Below are 18,240 nucleotides of genomic sequence, written 5' to 3'. Positions count from 1 at the left end.
GTTGATGTTTTGAATTGCTGTACACTTAAAATGTTTTTACATTGTATTTGTAAATAAATGTTTTTGTACTTACTCCACCAATAAAAGAAAATGTTGATTTGTTTTAAATTGTTCCATTGTCTCCTTTTATACTGTAACAAAATACAGTGTTTCTAGAACATACTGTACAGTACTGTCCAGGCATACTGTACTGTATACTGTACATCACAAGAGTATTACAACAATACATGCTGTACGGGTACAGAATACACATATGTACTGGAATACATGTAGAATAAATGCATACTTTTTATTTTTTCGGGTTTATTATACAGTATATATAAAAAAGTATTGTATACGGTCTGAAAACCACAGCATACTGTTTCAGGTATTTTATCCTAATCAATAACAACAGCCACTAAACTGTAGACTCCGGTACTTGTTTTTTTTTTTAACTCAGATTCAGCAATGTGCAGGCATTGCAACACAAAGCGATATTATCCATCGAAATCCCTCCATTTGCCGTTTTCCGCATGAGATGACAAAGTTTTCTTTTCTGAGGAACAAAAAAAAAAAGTAAAAGTTTTACTGTAATGGTCAGTCAGTCCCCTAAAGAAGTTCCCACAGTCTGTCCCACCAATAATTTTCTTGGGGGGCGTCTCCTGTTCACATGCGCATGCGCCTACCGTTGATGTGATTACACGCATATGCGTTTCAAGAAGGTTCCAATGCGCATGCACCTAGCTTTTCACCAATTGTGCAGTATCTACTGTAGAAGCTGCTCAGCCAATGATATTGCTTACAGGAGAATCGCTTGACTTTTGAATCGCATTGATATTTTCAAAATAAAAAAAACCAGAATAAAATACGGCAACATTACTCGCCATAGACTTTCCCAATCAGCTGGTGCCGAGCCACTGCCAGTCCCGTATTCTTGATCATACACGTCGTTGACAGGTGACAGCGGGACTACTACACCTGTAGTCAGCTGATGAGGCTGGAAATCGCTTAGGTACATTCAAGCTTGCTCGAATCTGTACGCGAAATCCGGCTCAGGCTGCAGGTATCCTGGCGGGGACAGACAGCAAGGGTTGCCGTTCACCAGGTTTTCACTGACGGTCGGACCGTTATTGGAAGCTGCCGCTGTCGCTGTCGCATTGCTTGACAGCGACTGACGTTTCTTAGTTGGTTTTAACACGACCTTTCGCCTTTTGCAGTCTCCATGATCATAGATACGGGAAAAACCCGGTGATACACACCAATACCCTCCAATAACATCGGGATCAATACGAAAAAACATGGATCGCTACATAACTTTTTCCTTATTGCACGCTTCCACACATGAGCATCTGGCGAAAATTTGTAAAAGTCATAGTTTTCGATAAAATACTGATAAATTTGAACAATTGTTGCCATCTTATCTGTTGCATTCATTGCGGCCCATATTAAATAAGCGTACGTTCTGTAGGGTTTTTGGAACACGGACTGCAGTTGTGCACTCATGGCGGGACTCTTAGGACAATAACCAGACCAGAAACTGTGCTTGTCTTTTTTTAATATGAAAAGCCTAAATTGATACATTTTTGTAACTTCTTCCTTCAGTCCCAAGGCCAATTTACAATGGACCACTGTGGTATTTTTTTAAACACCTGCAAGTCGACACATTACTGAAGCGCATGCGCATTACAATTCATGAATATCCGCCATCTGGCGGATATGCGAAGAATTGCAACCAATTAAATCCGAACCATTATCAATAAACACATCAACCGCGCATCAACCGCGGGTGTGAATGCAACATGAATGCGGTATAAATGCGGTCAGAATGCGGCATGAACGTGGTGAAGTGCAGTGAAGTGCGTGGCATTCGGAAAAAAATCTCAAAAAATTTCGGAGATGTTGGAGAATAAAAGGGGCCGCCGCTGATTATGATTGACTTCAGTATGTTTGACAGGAAGCACTACACTATGTTTGACTTTTTAGTTTGACATTAGACTTAAAAAGTTGTATTACAGATGTACAGTAGTAAAAGATTTACTGCCGTCATGGGTGCTACAAGGGGCTTCTAAGTCCTGGAAATTATTTATGTTTATTTACATTTTGCAGAATGGACACAACGGATTTACGTGTGCATGCAACATTTGTATCTAACCTTATCTGATCATCTTGGCTTGGTATTTCAGCACAATAAAATAAGATGTTGGGAATATGTATGGAAACAGGGCAATTTGCGCCAGTGTCATGCGTATTAAACTTCATTCGAATGGTGGTTTTAGATTCATCAGTATGGATTGAAACTGGGGCAATGCATCAACACATTTTACACCGTGGAACAGATTTTGAATGGAAATTCCGGGAAACTGATTTTGACATTTCCTCCAATCCCTATGTGTGTGCTAGCTCAAGATTGGTTAAAATTACATAAGGTATCCAAACAAATCTGATATCAGACAGTGCACTTAGAGGAGTATAAGCATTAGCAAAAGATAAACGTAGAAAAAAGAAACCTCATTGACAGTGCACTCATGAATGACCTTTTATTTGTATTAATTGTATCAAAAAAGAATCAATATATCTCACATTGGCAAAATTAGCCCATATACAAACAGTGTCGGACTTACCTTTTTGCCACCTTTAGGTTGGGTAGCAGCCCAACCTCTTGGCTTATGGTGTCACGATGCTGTGTTGTCATGACAACACGGCGTCAGCCTGTCACGACGCTGCATTGTCATAGGAATGCGGCGTCATGTGGCATGTGACGCTGTGCTGTCATGATGAAACGACGCTACAGTAGAGGACCTGCTACAGAAAAGCTATGACACACACCACACACACATTCACACAAACAGATTGCCTCTCCAAAAATTTCCCTCTCCCCCAAAATTGCCACTCTAGTCTATAGCCAATGGGAAATCTGCCACTGTATACACATAATAAAATCACTGGTACTTTCTCTGTTGACACCAGTCTAACTAATATATCTTCTAACCATGAGACAAAGCAGTGATAGGTGCTTTTAAGTGGGATAAAAAGCCATTATAGCAGGATACTGCACTGTTATCACTGCTTTGTGAATCTCACAACAGCCAGTATCACGCTATAAAGGCATGTATCTCACTTAAATGCACTTACAGTATCACTACTTTGTGCATAGCACCCAGAAAACTCACTTATCACTGCTTAGTGCATAACCCCCAGTGTATTATGTATGGGTGTACAATTATGTATATCCCTACATAACTCAACAATATTAATTAATATTTCATTTTTTAATGTACAATTAAAATAAATGAAGGATGTCCATCCTTCTTTTGTTTTTATTGTACATTAATGTAAAATAAATATTAATTAATATTATTGAGGTATGTATGGCTACACATTATTGTACATCTATATGTTATTCAGTCATTATTACATTATACACCATATGATACAGTGCACATTTTTATCAATGTAAACATAATACATTTCTCAATATTATAACAAGATTTGCATTAGCTTTTGGTAACACACTCTCTGTTAATAGCGCTGCCTTAATAACGTGCCTTAATGTTTGAGCAATGCGCATGTGCAGTGTATTGGAAAACGAGACTCAGCGCTACAATCATCCCTGTTCCTGTAGGTAGTGTACGGATGAGATTTTGCTAAGGCTCCTTATTTATGCATATAGTTCGCTTTGAGGATCCTCGTTAAATTAATGAAAAATAATGCAATGTCCTGTTCTGAGGTGATTACTACTATTATAGGCTAAATGTTGGCTTCTTTTTATTTTTGTTTTATTTTTCATAAAAAAGAGACACATTTGTAGATACTTTTTTAGTCATATTGATTCTTATCTGCATGATTGTCTATATTCTGTTACTGCACGTGTTTATTGAAAGGAAATTGTACATACACACACAGCAGCCCCCCCCCCCCTCTACACCCACAAAACACTGAAGCTCTCCTCCACCATCTACAGTAAAAAAAAAAACACACTGAAGACACACACACAGAGCAGACCCCTCTGCACCCACAAACAGGGCAGGTCTGATACTGACAGGCATCACATCATGGGCATGTGACCCAGCCAGTATCCTCCCCAAGGATGACACTCTCTGGTTGTTGTTAGGCCAGCCCTTTGATACAGCAATAATGTATCCAGGCTGCAACAGCAAGCTAGGCCTCCATGAAAGAGTGTATCCCCACATTGCTTGTGTCTAACAGGATTTGTATTGTTAGAGCCAAGGGAAAGATAAAAGCCAGAAGCCTAGGCTACATCCTCCCCTTGGTGAAAAACCTCTCACGCCCTTGCTGAGGAATACAATATATGTACCATCGATATACTTTACCATTAACCACAAAATTGAACATAACTACATATGCATAACAATGCGGTACAAACAGTATATAGCATCATAACATAACTGGTACCTCCTCTCGGGAGCCTCTGAGCCCTACACAGCCTACTGAACCAGATTAATAATAATGTTCAGGATCAGGCTTCTTTACTAACTTGAAAGTGGGGACACTGGGGCGCTACCTAAATGTGCAAATAAAATATAACAGGGTGTGAAATACGCAGTTATACGATAATGGATGAACGGCAGTGAGAGGCCGAAAGTATTAGAAATTATACTGGCCCAAACTGTCGCTGCTGCTCAGCTGAAGGAGAACCTTCCCTGGATCCTCGAATGAAAGATGTACACAAGATAACAGTGAGTGCACATTCTTCTTTACTAACTTGCCTTCACTATCTGTCACTGTGAAGGAATGGCAGTGCCTCCTACCGGACTCGGCTACATACACCCGATCTAAGTGGATATTGCGACCCACAACCCATAGTTTCACTAAGTACTTAGCTCTGTCTTCCCCACAAAGCATTGAACCCTTAGTACTACTAGAAATATAGTCCAGAATGGCGGACCTAACCCACTCTTCCCTATGCAATTGAGCACTCCTCATTAATGATTCAGAGAGGTAGGGATAATCCTATCCCATGTTTTTAAAGCGCTGAACAAGCACCCTTTCTGCATAACTAAACTTCATTGGGTTGTGCCCAACAGCCCCAATACAGAGACCCTTCCCATAATGGTTTCATAGTGCCTTTCGCACAGCCGGGAGATAAGAGCTTATCCTCTTGAGACTTAACACGCTCGCGTATTATCTCCAGAGTAAACTGACCGTCCTCCCACCAGCACTCCACCTAATCGCCTTCCTCCAGAACAAAGCGTGTCCTGTTCAAGTTTGACATATTCCCTCTATACAGTGAGTCCCACCATGGTAGTGTGCCCACACCCACAGATGTAATGTACATTTCAGGCATTGAAACAGACTTGTCCCTTAGAGCCACGGACATCACTGGTGACAAGGGCCGAGGTGATAGGAGGTTATAGCTAGGGTATGGGGTCAGCATAGGGTATACTCGTGGTGTGGGGCAGGACAGGTTCTTTAGAGTACAAGCTACAATTACATCCCCAAGCGGAGCAATAATAGTGCCCATAGTCCCGGCAGAGCTCACTTTACCACAGCCCCGAGCAGTAGTATACCTGGCCACAGCAACGACCACATCCTCTCGTGGTCTCTTTCTTCCTTCCTTCCCCGACACTGCAAAAGAAACGGCTTGGCGCCCGATCACTCACTGGGGAAGGATCAGCATACTAGAGCCAAACCTTCCTACCATTCCACCCACTCAACTCCCTCCGATCGTGGGGATGGAATAAGGATGGTGGTGGAGGATGTAGTATCGGCTGGTACTACCTTGGTGAATTCCTCCGCAAGACCCAGGACCGTGATACGCTTCTCAGATTCAGCCACATACGCGGCAGCGCAGGCGCTGGCCTGATGCATCTCCTGGCTCTGCCGCAGGTATTGGCTGGCCGCATCCTGTGCTTCGGCCAGCACAGATCGATATCCCGAATCTCCATCCCAGGGCAGACATCAGGTTCCAGAATGGGCATAATGACCTTCAACTTGGGAGCGGGGGAGGCCTTGACCAGTACTTCGGGGATGATCGCACCCTTGTCATCCGTGGAACTGGAAACTGATGGAATAAGGAGTAAACACATCCACTGGGGAGGGAAGGAACCTCCTCATTTCTGGGAGAGTGTCAGCTTATGTACCCCAGGGGAGGTGACTTGTAACCCTGCCCTATAACAGGGCAGGTCCGATACTGACAGGCATCATCATGGGCATGTGACCCAGCCAGTATCCTCCCCAAGGATGACACTCTCTGGTTGTTGTTAGGCCAGCCCCTGGTTACAGCAGTAATGTATCCAGGCTGCAACAGCGAGCTAGACCTCCATGAAAGAGTGTATCCCCACATTGCCTGTATCTAACAGGACTTATACTGTTGGGGCCAAGGGAAAGATAATAGCCAGAGGCCTAGGCTACAACTATATATATGGTATAATCCAGGCACACAGAATTCTTATTTTTTACATTGCGTTCCATAATCAATTTAAGCCTTCCACTACTCTGTGGAAATATGTGTCCAAAACTGGTGCAAACTTTATCATTTTTACACTGTGACTGTGTCAATTTATGTACCATATCAAGGGGCTTTGCTTTATTTCTTGGAATGAGCATGTTGGGGAGTTGTTATATGATGAATTAAGAGAGGAGAAAGTCAGAACAGCTTTGTAATGAGATGTATCAAAAATTGCACTTTAGCGAGTGCAGGTTGCTTTCTTTGTGTAAATAAATCTGCTCCTAAAAGATCTGCACAAAATGCAAGAAGCAAGATTAGAAAGATCCCTACATACTGCATGCCACTAGTGAAAATGGAAGCAGATACAAGTATTTTTTCTTTGCTTTGGAACAAATGTCACTATTTTGCTACTTATCACCCTGTACTGTATGTCTGGATTTGAAATATTTTGGAATCATTGATTAGAATGCATTTTTCCAGTCTGTCTCTAAATTCAGTATCCGTATTTGGCAACCAATTTGTCTCATGCTTTTCTATTGTTTTTTTGGGGAGGGAGGGGGTGGGGGGGGGGGGGTGAGTTATGCCATATCAATACCTGCTAAAATCTTACTTTTTAAACATTATTCCCATGCTTGCCCAAATCAGCACACCTAACCATAATTGTGATACCAATCTTGTTGATGTCACTTTTTCATGATTATGGCAGCATTCATTTACATTTATTTTATTCAGTAGTAGTGAATCTGGAGATATCTGCTTTAAAATTCATACAAATACTTTGTATTTTGTAGTTTTACATTATTTAAGACCCCTATATTAACATTTGCCTAGGCGGTAGCTCAGGTGAACTTTTAGTTTGGAAACTAGTAGTAAAAATGATTCTGCGGTTGCATTGTTTCCTATGTATATGATCACCATGGTAAGGAGATGCATGTCACACGAGCTCAAGGATACTGACAAACTAAACAATACTGTAAGTTATATTTGATTGGGGGGGGGGGGCTTTGCTTTACTAGCAAATGCTGCAGATCCACTTTGCATTTTCACTTGAAACTGATCTTGAACTGGAAGCCAAATGAAATGCACCTCTTATATTTCGATAAAAACAAAACAAATGATCAGAGGGAACGGACCGACACTGTGATGAATGAGGTTTAGTAGCAGTTCCACAGAAACAGAAGAGAAAATAGGACTATTGTACAACTGAGTGAAATACCAGCTGCACCAAATGAGAGCAGAGACATATTTTCTTTTGGACCGTGGAGGGAAGCAGGTGTTTCTGTCCACAGGTTATTTTTACACTTCATTTGCTATTGCAGGGCATTAGGACTGTAACAGAAAACTAATGATCCACATGCAGTATTACAGTCTCTTGTGTTCTGTTTAAAAATACTTGGCAGTAAAAGAGTATTGATGAAGATATACATACATTCATTGTGACAGCTAGTGGCAACAATCTATAAAGTGTGCGTTGGGAAGTCTGCACTGCAAGTGATGTTTAGTTTGGAAAAGTATAACATTTGTTTTGAAATACATAAACACTCCTAATATGTAGCATAATTTTTATATAACACATAGTATATTTTTATATAACACATTTTAGTAGAGTAGTATTACTACAGTTTTCTTTGACTTTTCAAGTGAAATCAATTAAATAACGCCACATAATACATGTTTCTTCTTGCTTGTTTAATGATTCCCACCCTCTTGTTTTTCTTAAGAGACATATTTATACATATATTCAGTGGTCGACAAATCACCCAAAAATCTACTCGCCGAACAAAAAAATCTACTCGCCACCTAGTCCCGACCCGCTTTAAAAAATAAATTGAATAAATTCCTAGTAAGAATAACATTCGTTTTTGACATAAGTTTATTTATTGTATTACATTATACTACAATTAATCCTGGTTACGCGTGTGTGTGTGTATACGTGTGTAAATGTTGGATTTACAAAAAAACCCAGATGTGAATGACTAGATTCCTGCACCCTTTATCCAGTGTCTGGACGTCCCCGCTTCACAATATCTAAAGCAGCAATCCCACCTGGGATCTTACCTGATCCGCAGTCCCTCAATGTCCAGGTACCTCATTCCCGCAATGTTATAAGTTGGAGGGGAAGCGTTCCCTACCTGTCTTCTGGGTTAAGGGGGATTCCGATGTCTCCCGTCTGAAGCTTGAGAGTCAAATCTGAAAGAAAGCAGTATAGGTTATTTCGGTGTAGTATAGGATAATTAAGATATACAGGGTAAATAAGATATCCAGATACAGAGAGGGGAGAGAGAGAGAGGGGAGAGAGAGAGAGGGGAAAGAGAGAGAGGAGAGAGAGAGAGAGAGAGAGAGAGAGAGAGAGAGAGAGAGAGAGAGAGAGAGAGAGAGAGAGAGAGAGAGAGAGAGAGAGAGAGAGAGAGAGAGAGAGAGAGAGAGAGAGAGAGAGAGAGAGAGAGGAGAGACAGAGACGGGGGGAGAGAGACAGAGACGGGGGAGAGAGACAGAGACGGGGGAGAGACAGAGACGGGGGAGAGAGACAGAGACGGGGGAGAGAGACAGAGACGGGGAGAGAGACAGAGACGGGGGAGAGAGACAGAGACGGGGGAGAGAGACAGAGACGGGGGAGAGAGACAGAGACGGGGGAGAGAGACAGAGACGGGCGGAGAGACAGAGACGGGCGGAGAGACAGAGACGGGCGGAGAGAGACAGAGACGGGCGGAGAGAGACAGAGACGGGGGGAGAGAGACAGAGACGGGGGGAGAGAGACAGAGATGGGGAGAGAGACAGAGACACGGGGGAGAGAGACAGAGACACGGGGGAGAGTGACAGAGAGACAGGGGAGAGAGACAGAGACACGGGGGAGAGAGACAGAGAGACGGGGGAGAGAGACAGAGAGACGGGGGAGAGAGACAGAGAGACGGGGGAGAGACAGAGAGACGGGGGAGAGAGACAGAGAGACGAGGGAGAGAGACGGGGGAGAGAGACGGTGGAGAGAGACAGAGAGATGGGGAGAGAGACAGAGACATGGGGGAGAGAGACAGAGAGATGGGTAGAGAGACGGGTAGAGAGACAGAGACACAGGTAGAGAGACAGAGACGCGGGAGAGAGACAGAGAAACGGGGGAGAGAGACAGAGAGACGGGGGACAGAGACAGAGAGACGGGGGAGAGAGACAGAGACACGGGGGAGAGAGTCAGAGACACGGGGGAGAGAGACAGAGAGATGGGGGAGAGAGACAGAGAGACGGGGAGAGAGACAGAGAGACGGGTAGAGAGACAGAGAGACGGGTAGAGAGACAGAGAGACGGGTAGAGAGACAGAGAGATGGGGGAGAGAGGTGGGGGAGAGAGACAGAGAGACGGGGAGAGAGACAGAGAGACAGGGTAGAGAGACAGAGAGACGGGGGAGAGAGACGGGGGAGAGAGATGGGGGAGAGAGACAGAGAGACAGGGGAGAGAGACAGAGAGATGGGGAGAGAGACAGAGAGACGGGGAGAGAGACAGAGAGACGGGGCGAGAGACAGAGAGATGGGGGAGAGAGACAGAGAGACGGGGGAGAGAGACAGAGAGACAGAGCAGAGAGACAGAGAGACAGGGGAGAGAGACAGAGAGACGGGGGAGAAAGACAGAGAGACGGGGGAGAGAGACAGAGAGATGGGGGAGAGAGACAGAGAGACAGGGGAGAGAGACAGAGAGACGGGGGAGAGAGACAGAGAGACGGGGGAGAGAGACAGAAAGATGGGGGAGAGAGACAGAGAGACGGGGGAGAGAGACAGAGAGACAGAGCAGAGAGACAGAGAGACAGAGGAGAGAGACAGAGGAGAGAGACAGAGAGGGGACATCCCCGCTCCCATCTCCTGCCCCGCGGGCTGACACGGGGACAGGGGGGGGAAGCGGGGACCTGTGGCAACACAGCACCAGGACGGCTGGGGCTCGGCCCACCGCAGCCTCCCGGCCCAGGATAGCTACCTTGGCTCTGCAGGGGGGGGGGTGCGTTGGTGTGTGCATGTGTCCCCCTTCCTCCGATACCTGGTCCAGTCCCCGTTGCCGCTGCCTCCGCCTCATGTTGGCATCAGCACTCTCCACTCAGGCCCTGCAACACTCCTGGTGGCTCCTTTCTGACGGTGCCCCGCCCCTCCCATGCTCCTGTAGGATGAGGCTAAGGGGGGTGTGGGGGCGGAGGCTGACACTGCTCATGTGGCGCGCGCCGCGCGGCCATTTTAAGTGCAGTTGGAGGAGGAGAATGCCAAAATGCCGCCCCTCCGAAACAACTCGCCAGAGGTAAAATGCACTCGCCCCGGGCGTCCATGGGACCGTATTTATCGAAGACTGCATATATTAATAAAATGTACAAACTAATCATTCACTCTATTCATTCATTTTATTTCATTTGTGTATATGTCTAAAGTTTGATTGTGGTGATCACGGCAGTTTTTGGAGCAAAGTTAATACAAAGAGCATCCTTTTTATCTTCTTTCTTTTAGCATTAGTATATCCAGCCATGTACTTTGCACCATACCTGCAATATGCGGGGTTCAATAAGACAATTTAGGTAGCAGTTACATGACATGACACCCAGATAATAGGAAATCATAATCGGTGTCTTTGTTCATTATTTTCTCAACCGTTGCCAAGTCTGAAGTGGTATAAATCCCTCTGGCTGACAATCTGCATCAAATCAATAAACCTTTTTACAAAATGCGTACAGTACATAAGATGAAGTGAAAATGGTGCAGTATGTGAGAAGAAACGTTTCTGTTGTTTTCATGCGTAAACTCTAAAAAGTGTAACTGGGAAGTCTTCTTTTTTCAGCTGCAGATGTAGGATGACTCTGGGCAGCCACAGTACCATACTAGACCATGGTCGCTTCCACATTAACAAATGGATTTCACTGCTGTAGTTAGTAATTTCTAGGAATGTCCGAAACTGTCAAAATCCGTTTCTTGGAATTTCCCAGGCTTTCCATTCAAAATCCGCTCTGCGGTGTAAAATCTGTAGACGGATTGTTACAGTTTCAATCTGTATGGATTATTCCGAAACCGCCATTGGATACAATCCGGGTGGATTTTTAAGATTCCAATCCACGGATTCCACAATAATTTGCCAGATTGTTATAAACCCAACCACAGATTATTAATCCGCCATGTGAGTTGTCAGTGATTGAAAAAAAAAACATCCCGAAAAAAGCATATCACACTTTTTGAGACATCTGCGGAAATCAGAGACTAAAGGAACCGGCCAATCCAAGGCTAATCCAAATCCGCAAAATAAATTCGCCCCTCTCAAGTCATTTTGCAGATGCAGCATTTTTTGGAGAAGATTAAGGAATAAACTATTTTGGGAGGAAATTCCCCAGTGACTTCAGACGGTATGGCAGATATACTGAGAATAAGTCCCTAAATCACGCTACAGTACATCTGTATATTAAACTTTGTACCATAATGGAACTATTTATTTGAGTTGTTTGAGTAATTTGTTAAATATATATTTATATGTCTGAGGTGAGGTGACAAACCAGTAACCTATAGAATTGAAATTAAAAGAGTTCACCATGTTGTCAGATTTTTAATGTCGTATAAGCAAGAGTGATTTAGATTGCAAGTTCTCCGGGGCAGGGATTTCCTTTCCTACAGTCTGACTTTGTTGTGTTTATTGTATTATAATTCCCTGTACTGTATTGTTTTTGTAAAGCGCTGAGTACACTGTGGGCACTATATAAATAAAGATATACAGTACATACTGTACATTTAAAAATAGTTTTACTGTACCGAGAACATAATCACTAATTATACATAAGTCAGATAACACACAAGCTAAAACCAGAAAAATATACCTGTTACTGCTAAAAAAATATATGCTTTTTATTTTTTACAATGACTTGGCTTCTATATTTGTTAGGATGTGAGAAGCATGTGTACATCTACAGTAAGCTACATTACAACGTTGTCAAGTACATAAGGTCTGCATGTTAGTTCATGGGCATTAAGATTTGGTGAAATTTCTTTAGTAGATCAAGATTGAAGAGTGGGTTTGTGATTCCCATTTCATCCCAGGAGAGTCTAACAAGGAGCTTATTTCTGTCTTACTTTCCCCATGGATGAGTGTGACTGGGTTTCTATAGCAACATCATGAGCATGGGGACCACCAGATTGGGACATGATGCATGTCATATAAGATGTAGAAGGTTGCATTCCATAGTCTTGTATAAAAGAACAAAATCAAATATGACTAAAATATCTGACATATCTTCATCCATTATAAACCAATATATATAGTGATTTCCCATCCCATTAAAAAGGGTTATACTGCAACATCTAATAATGACATAAGTTTACATTTGGAACTTCACTTACTTCAAGGACATTCAATGAACATTGTAGTTCTCTTCTAAAGAGCAGCTTCTGAAAACTACTATTGCCCCCATAAGACCTTCAAATGAAAAACTGCTACCAGTAAGGAAAGGGATGGGGGGGGGGGGGGGGACAATCTCCTGTTTAAATAACTTTTAGGTTTACACAACATTTTTAGCTTAACAAATTAAGATTTATTTTCCAATGCACCTTCAAGTTTAGACTTTATAAAAAAAAGCCTTGAGAAAGGATGTCAACTGTTATTTTTCATTTGATTAATATAATCCCCCTATTATTTGTTTCTTCATTAATAAGGCACTACCCTTCCCTCCATTTATTTGAAATATTATGAACCAACTTTTTTGGGAGACATAGGGAATAATTGATTAGACTTTGATGGTACCGATCAGGGCATTATTTCAAGGAAATACCTACAGTATTGAAGTCAAAGGGAATTTCTGTGTGATATTGCCTCAATCGTGCCTATAACAGTTTAATGAATAACCCCCATATAAACTCCGCTCCCTGCCCTTCTCTATCTGACATCTATCAAATAATTATTTCCATGCCCTGAAAAGGGCATTGCCATGGGTAAAGACTTCATATGGATATTACAGTATGCTGGGGAGCAGAATGGGCTGCCAGAACAAAGCAACTAATATAGGCTTATATGTCAGGTATAGATTTTTCTCCAAAAAGACGTAACTGTTGGAGCTAATACTGTATAAATAGATGGTATACATCATTCTACACTGCTGCATGTTCTCTGTCAAGGGGATATAATTTTTTCTCTCCTGAAAATGAAATGCTTCTTTAAAATGTCAGTGTCATGACAGATGATCTGTATGAAATAGTACCACATCCGTCAGATCTGAGTTAGGGTCTGGATAATACACATCTGTGTGCCATGAGTCATTTTGTCATGCAATGTACGGGCTACATTTGTACATTTTCTATTTTCTTAGATTCAATATGTTAGATGGCTTTGCCTATTGTAAAGTAGAATTTGATGGTTGACAGTAAAACATTACTGATTTGTTAACTCCTTCGCTGCCAGTGGGGTCTACAATGCATTGTCGGCACTGTGGCAGAGAAGGGGTTATTCAAAGTTTACCCTGTAGTGCAGGGGTTCTCAACTGCAGTCCTCATGACCCCACAACAGGTCAGGTTTTCTGGATATCCCCTGCTATAGCGCAGGTGGCTCAGTCTTCGACTGACATATACAGCCACCTGTGCTGAAGCAGATTGTGTCTATACTGTATATTTGCAACCCCCAAAGCAATTTTTCAAACATCAGAGACAATCAACCTAAAGAGAGCTCCGGTCCTACCTGTTTCTTCTGGATGGCTGTAATGCTCTCGCTCACACAATGATTAATAGGCTTGTCTGAATCAATTGAGTTCTAGTTTCTTACTTTCTACAGTACAGTATATACAGTACAGTATAAACAGCTACTTATTAGTTCAGTCAGATTTACATCCATTAATGATGGAAATTGTGTGATTTTACAGAATGTGCTGCAACAAAATGAATGCATAATTTTATTTTGTATTACAGTGTTCTTGGTCTTGTAGCTATGTTTTTAATCCCGTTATAACTGTACGAATACCAGGCTCACCTTTGTGCAAGCAAACCTGTACTGTGCAGTTATAATAAGACTGGAAACAATAATACAATTCCCTTTCCTAATGAAACGGCCTAGAACTTCATTCTTTAACACCTTGGTTTCATTCCCAGTTATAGAAGCTTCTGACTGAGATATATCGCGGCTCTCTCTCTGTGTAATGGAGCTCTAAGGAGGCTAAATGATGAGTGGCAGTTTAATCAATCCAGTCTCTTCAGTAATCAGCCAGGACAGATGGAACATTATATCTAATCACCTACTTTTCCAATTTACTTTAGTCTTAGGGATTGATCAGTGAACTATTTTTCAGTGATATTTCACAACTTCAAGAAAAACTTCAAATGAGGTGTTTCTTATTTCAGAACATTAAATGAAAATAAAAGGTCCGCGTGGGGAGAAATACCCTCCCAGCTCGTTCTTGGGAATCAGCTTGTAGAAGTATAGGCTTTATTGCAAAACATTAAATGTTCTTAAAATCATGTTGGATGGCAAGTTTTGCCAATGGGGGAAAAAAAGGAGCGTTGAAATGTAATTGCTCCAAGGTATTTTGTATACAAGGCTTGACAGAGCTATTGTGCTTACCATGTGTTTGTATTGTTGAAAAGCTGCTTTACAATGATCAATATAATAGTGTGTGTGTGTGTGTGTGTGTGTGTGTGTGTGTGTTTCTTAATCCTCATTTGACATGTACATAATTTTGGTACTGTATATCTATTAGGACCACACAGACATATATTTAGAGGGGCAAACAACTATTCAAAAAGATGTATGTGTCTAATTAAAAAGCATTCATCACTTACTGTAACTTTAACCTAAATACATCACTGCTGTTAGTCAAGTTTGATCATACTGTATGTGCATACTGTATATCAGCTATGGAATAAAAAAGGAAAGCAATAATAACGTAGTGACACGACTGTAAAACTATTTAATGCATTATTCTATTTCTACAATTTATATAGCACACATCTACTTTTACGCATTCCTACAAACAAAAGCAGGTACCATCATTTGCATAACTTGACAAAGAAAATGGTCAATCTGTTTCACAGTTCTGCACTTGTTCATTTGATAGACTGATGGGCTAATTTGCTGCTTCTTTTTTTAATGATTTATTCTCTCCGATATTATTGTATTGGGAAAAGCAAAGTCTAGAATAGTATTGAGGCAAAACTAAAATTCAAGACTCTACATACCAGTTATCTTAACAAATTGGGGTGTTGATTGTATAACCCAGTAACACGTTTCCCATACATAATGCATAACAATACAGTTAATTTATTTTCCCATTTCATCCGCAGGGGTGTGGGATGCATATTTATAGAAATGATCCAGGGAGTTGCTGCCTTTCCAGGAATGAAAGACATACAAGACCAATTGGAGCGAATATTTTTGGTGAGCTCAATTCTTTATTTTCACAGTACATTTTGTTATTCATGAGTTACTTTATGGCTGAAAGCAACTGAGATTGACATGTTGATTATATTATGCGGTATGACATTTCCACGTGCAATTTGGTCTTAATGATATAAATTGTGTTTCGTCAAACTTATCTTGAAAATAATTTGTTCAGTAAATTGTACATTTCTATGTATAATTACAGGTGATACATACAGTAAATTATATGTTGGGAGCCCTTTTGTCCTCCTGACAAAGCAGGATATTTACAAGTGCTAATTTGGATAACATTAATATGATGTTAATTGAATGTTAATTGCAATTGAGAAATAGAAGGGAAATTAAAACCAAAACATAATATTTAGTCTAAAACTATGAATAGTTGTATACTAAATTCAGAGCTTCACATGCATGTTTGTAAAGTGAAGAGCGTGAGAGGGGCAGAGATGTACATTTATTTCTTCCAGATTAAGCTGTTCTCCCTGAATAGCTGTTACATTTATTCATTGAGCAGGATCAATATTCAATAAACTTGGTGAAACAAGCAATCAATTCAGTCACTGAATGTAAAAAAAAAATAACGTTTTATGGGGGGAGTTTACATTACATTAGTATGTAGAAAAAATATTATTTGAGAACAAATGATTAACACAAGACTCCATGAGAATTATATAAATCTTGCAATATTTATTCTTTCTATCAATGTTTTATCTATTGATGTTTCTTAAACACATTGGGATAACCATATAGCAGTGGTTCATGAACTGCACCTCAAAGACTTTAGTGGTGTTTCAGAACACCCCTCAAAGTTATCTTTTCGAAGCTGTCTCCTGTTGTCTACAACACTACTTTTTAATGCTGTCAGCATACAACTACTAACGAATGCTACTCAGATATACAAATGAACAGAGCAAAGTGTGTATGTCCTTCACATAATTATTGACACTAAAGTGTTTAGTCTCTAAGGGCCAGATACGCAAAGCTGTTAAATGACACATGACTTTAACCTAAGTTAACGTCACATTATGACTTACCGTATAAGTTCAAAAGGCTAATAAAGTGACATCGTCATGTTTTCTCCCAGAAAGAGCATTGCTTTAACTTGAACAGCCTTTGGTGATAATTAGATGCACAATCGTCATTCTCCCTAACAGCGCATAGCCACTAAAATCCAATAAGGTCAATGGAGGGACTTAATGAGAAAGTCCTTTTTAGTAAAGTGCTGCTTGACTTGTCTACAGTACATCCCAAAACACTCTTTTATACAACTCGAGGAAATATACCTGTTAGCTCACCTGAGATACACCTAAGATACCTGGAAAATATGCTAATTAAAAAATGCAAAGTAATGTTTTTAAATGATCTACATTAGCATATTTCCCAGATATGTATTTATTCTCTCTCTCCCTCTCTTTCTCTTCTCTCTCTTCTCTCTCCATGGCTAAGACATACTTAATGTGACGTTATTGGCAGATAACCCAATGTTGTGCTACAATAACGTGATAGTGTATGCTCAATTATTCCCTTGGTTTGACATAGAATGAACTTTGTTGATGTGTGTTGCCTCAGGGAAAATGACACCCATTACTGTTTTAGGTAACGTCATGTTAGGAGTAGAGATGGGTGAAGGTGTCAAAGTTCAGCCAAAGAATCTTCGGACAAACTTTTCTATTTTTTTTGCAAACTAGCGAATGTTTGTCTGAGCATTCGTTATTCAAAAACCGTCTGAGAACCTTGCAGTTGCTTCCATCCAGATGGTGAAATATGGGATTTGAGAGAGAGAACGTTTGGTGAATATACAAGTGCAAACAGATAAATGGGTGCGCTAAGATATTAACACCCTTGTTATAAACACTGGGATTGCTCCCTATTGGGCTGTTGGTCTCTCAGTTTTGGGGAAATGGTTGGTGAGAATGGGTAGACAGGAGGGGCTAGAAGTGAGGGGATGTGTGCTGGATTTAATGTAGTAGTAATTGGACATTTTTCTACCCATCCAAAATAGGATGGATATGTACAGTATGACTGTGTGTATGAAACACAATCAATAGTAAAATAGATACTTAATGCAAATTATGCTATATGACATGAACCACTATAAAACGTGTGTGTGTATATATATATGTAACGGGTACTCCCTCTAGTCTGACCCACCCAATCTCATATTGGCCCGTGTGGTCTAACCAGCCCCCATTACATGGTCGTGTTTGGTGGTGCACCTGTAGGCAACAGGACTCCTGAGTCTCCCGCATGATGGTATTCGGGGATTGTCAATCCAGACAGGCAGCTGAGGTAGTGTGTGCGAGTCCTACCTATATCACGTGCAGCGCCTCCACCTCATCAGGATCTATGCATCCGCAGGGAGTGGGTCCTGATGAGAAACTCCTTCTTGGTGGTGCCTTCCACTGTAGAGTAACTTCACACTCACACAGTGGAGGTATCATTGAACAAGACATCTCTATTGTTGCTTGGTGGGCAAGCTGCCCTTCACAGCC

The 18,240-nt window shown here is 41.4% G+C and overlaps 1 protein-coding gene across 4 annotated transcripts in view; it reads left to right on the top strand.

Moving 5' to 3' along the window:
- The window catches only part of CDK14 (cyclin dependent kinase 14), a 693,217-nt gene that overhangs the window by 389,200 nt on the left and 285,777 nt on the right, over positions 1–18,240 (top strand). For all 4 annotated transcript variants that reach the window (XM_075587394.1, XM_075587392.1, XM_075587395.1 and 1 more), the window contains one exon: positions 15,652–15,745. In XM_075587394.1, coding sequence (XP_075443509.1) covers positions 15,652–15,745 — 94 coding nt within the window. The remainder of the gene's footprint in view (positions 1–15,651; positions 15,746–18,240) is intronic.

The sequence above is a fragment of the Ascaphus truei genome, chromosome 2, assembly GCF_040206685.1.
Source record: "Ascaphus truei isolate aAscTru1 chromosome 2, aAscTru1.hap1, whole genome shotgun sequence".
Lineage (NCBI taxonomy): Eukaryota > Metazoa > Chordata > Amphibia > Anura > Ascaphidae > Ascaphus > Ascaphus truei.
The sequence above is the reverse complement of the archived record's forward strand: the minus strand, read 5'-3'. Positions and strand labels throughout refer to the sequence as shown.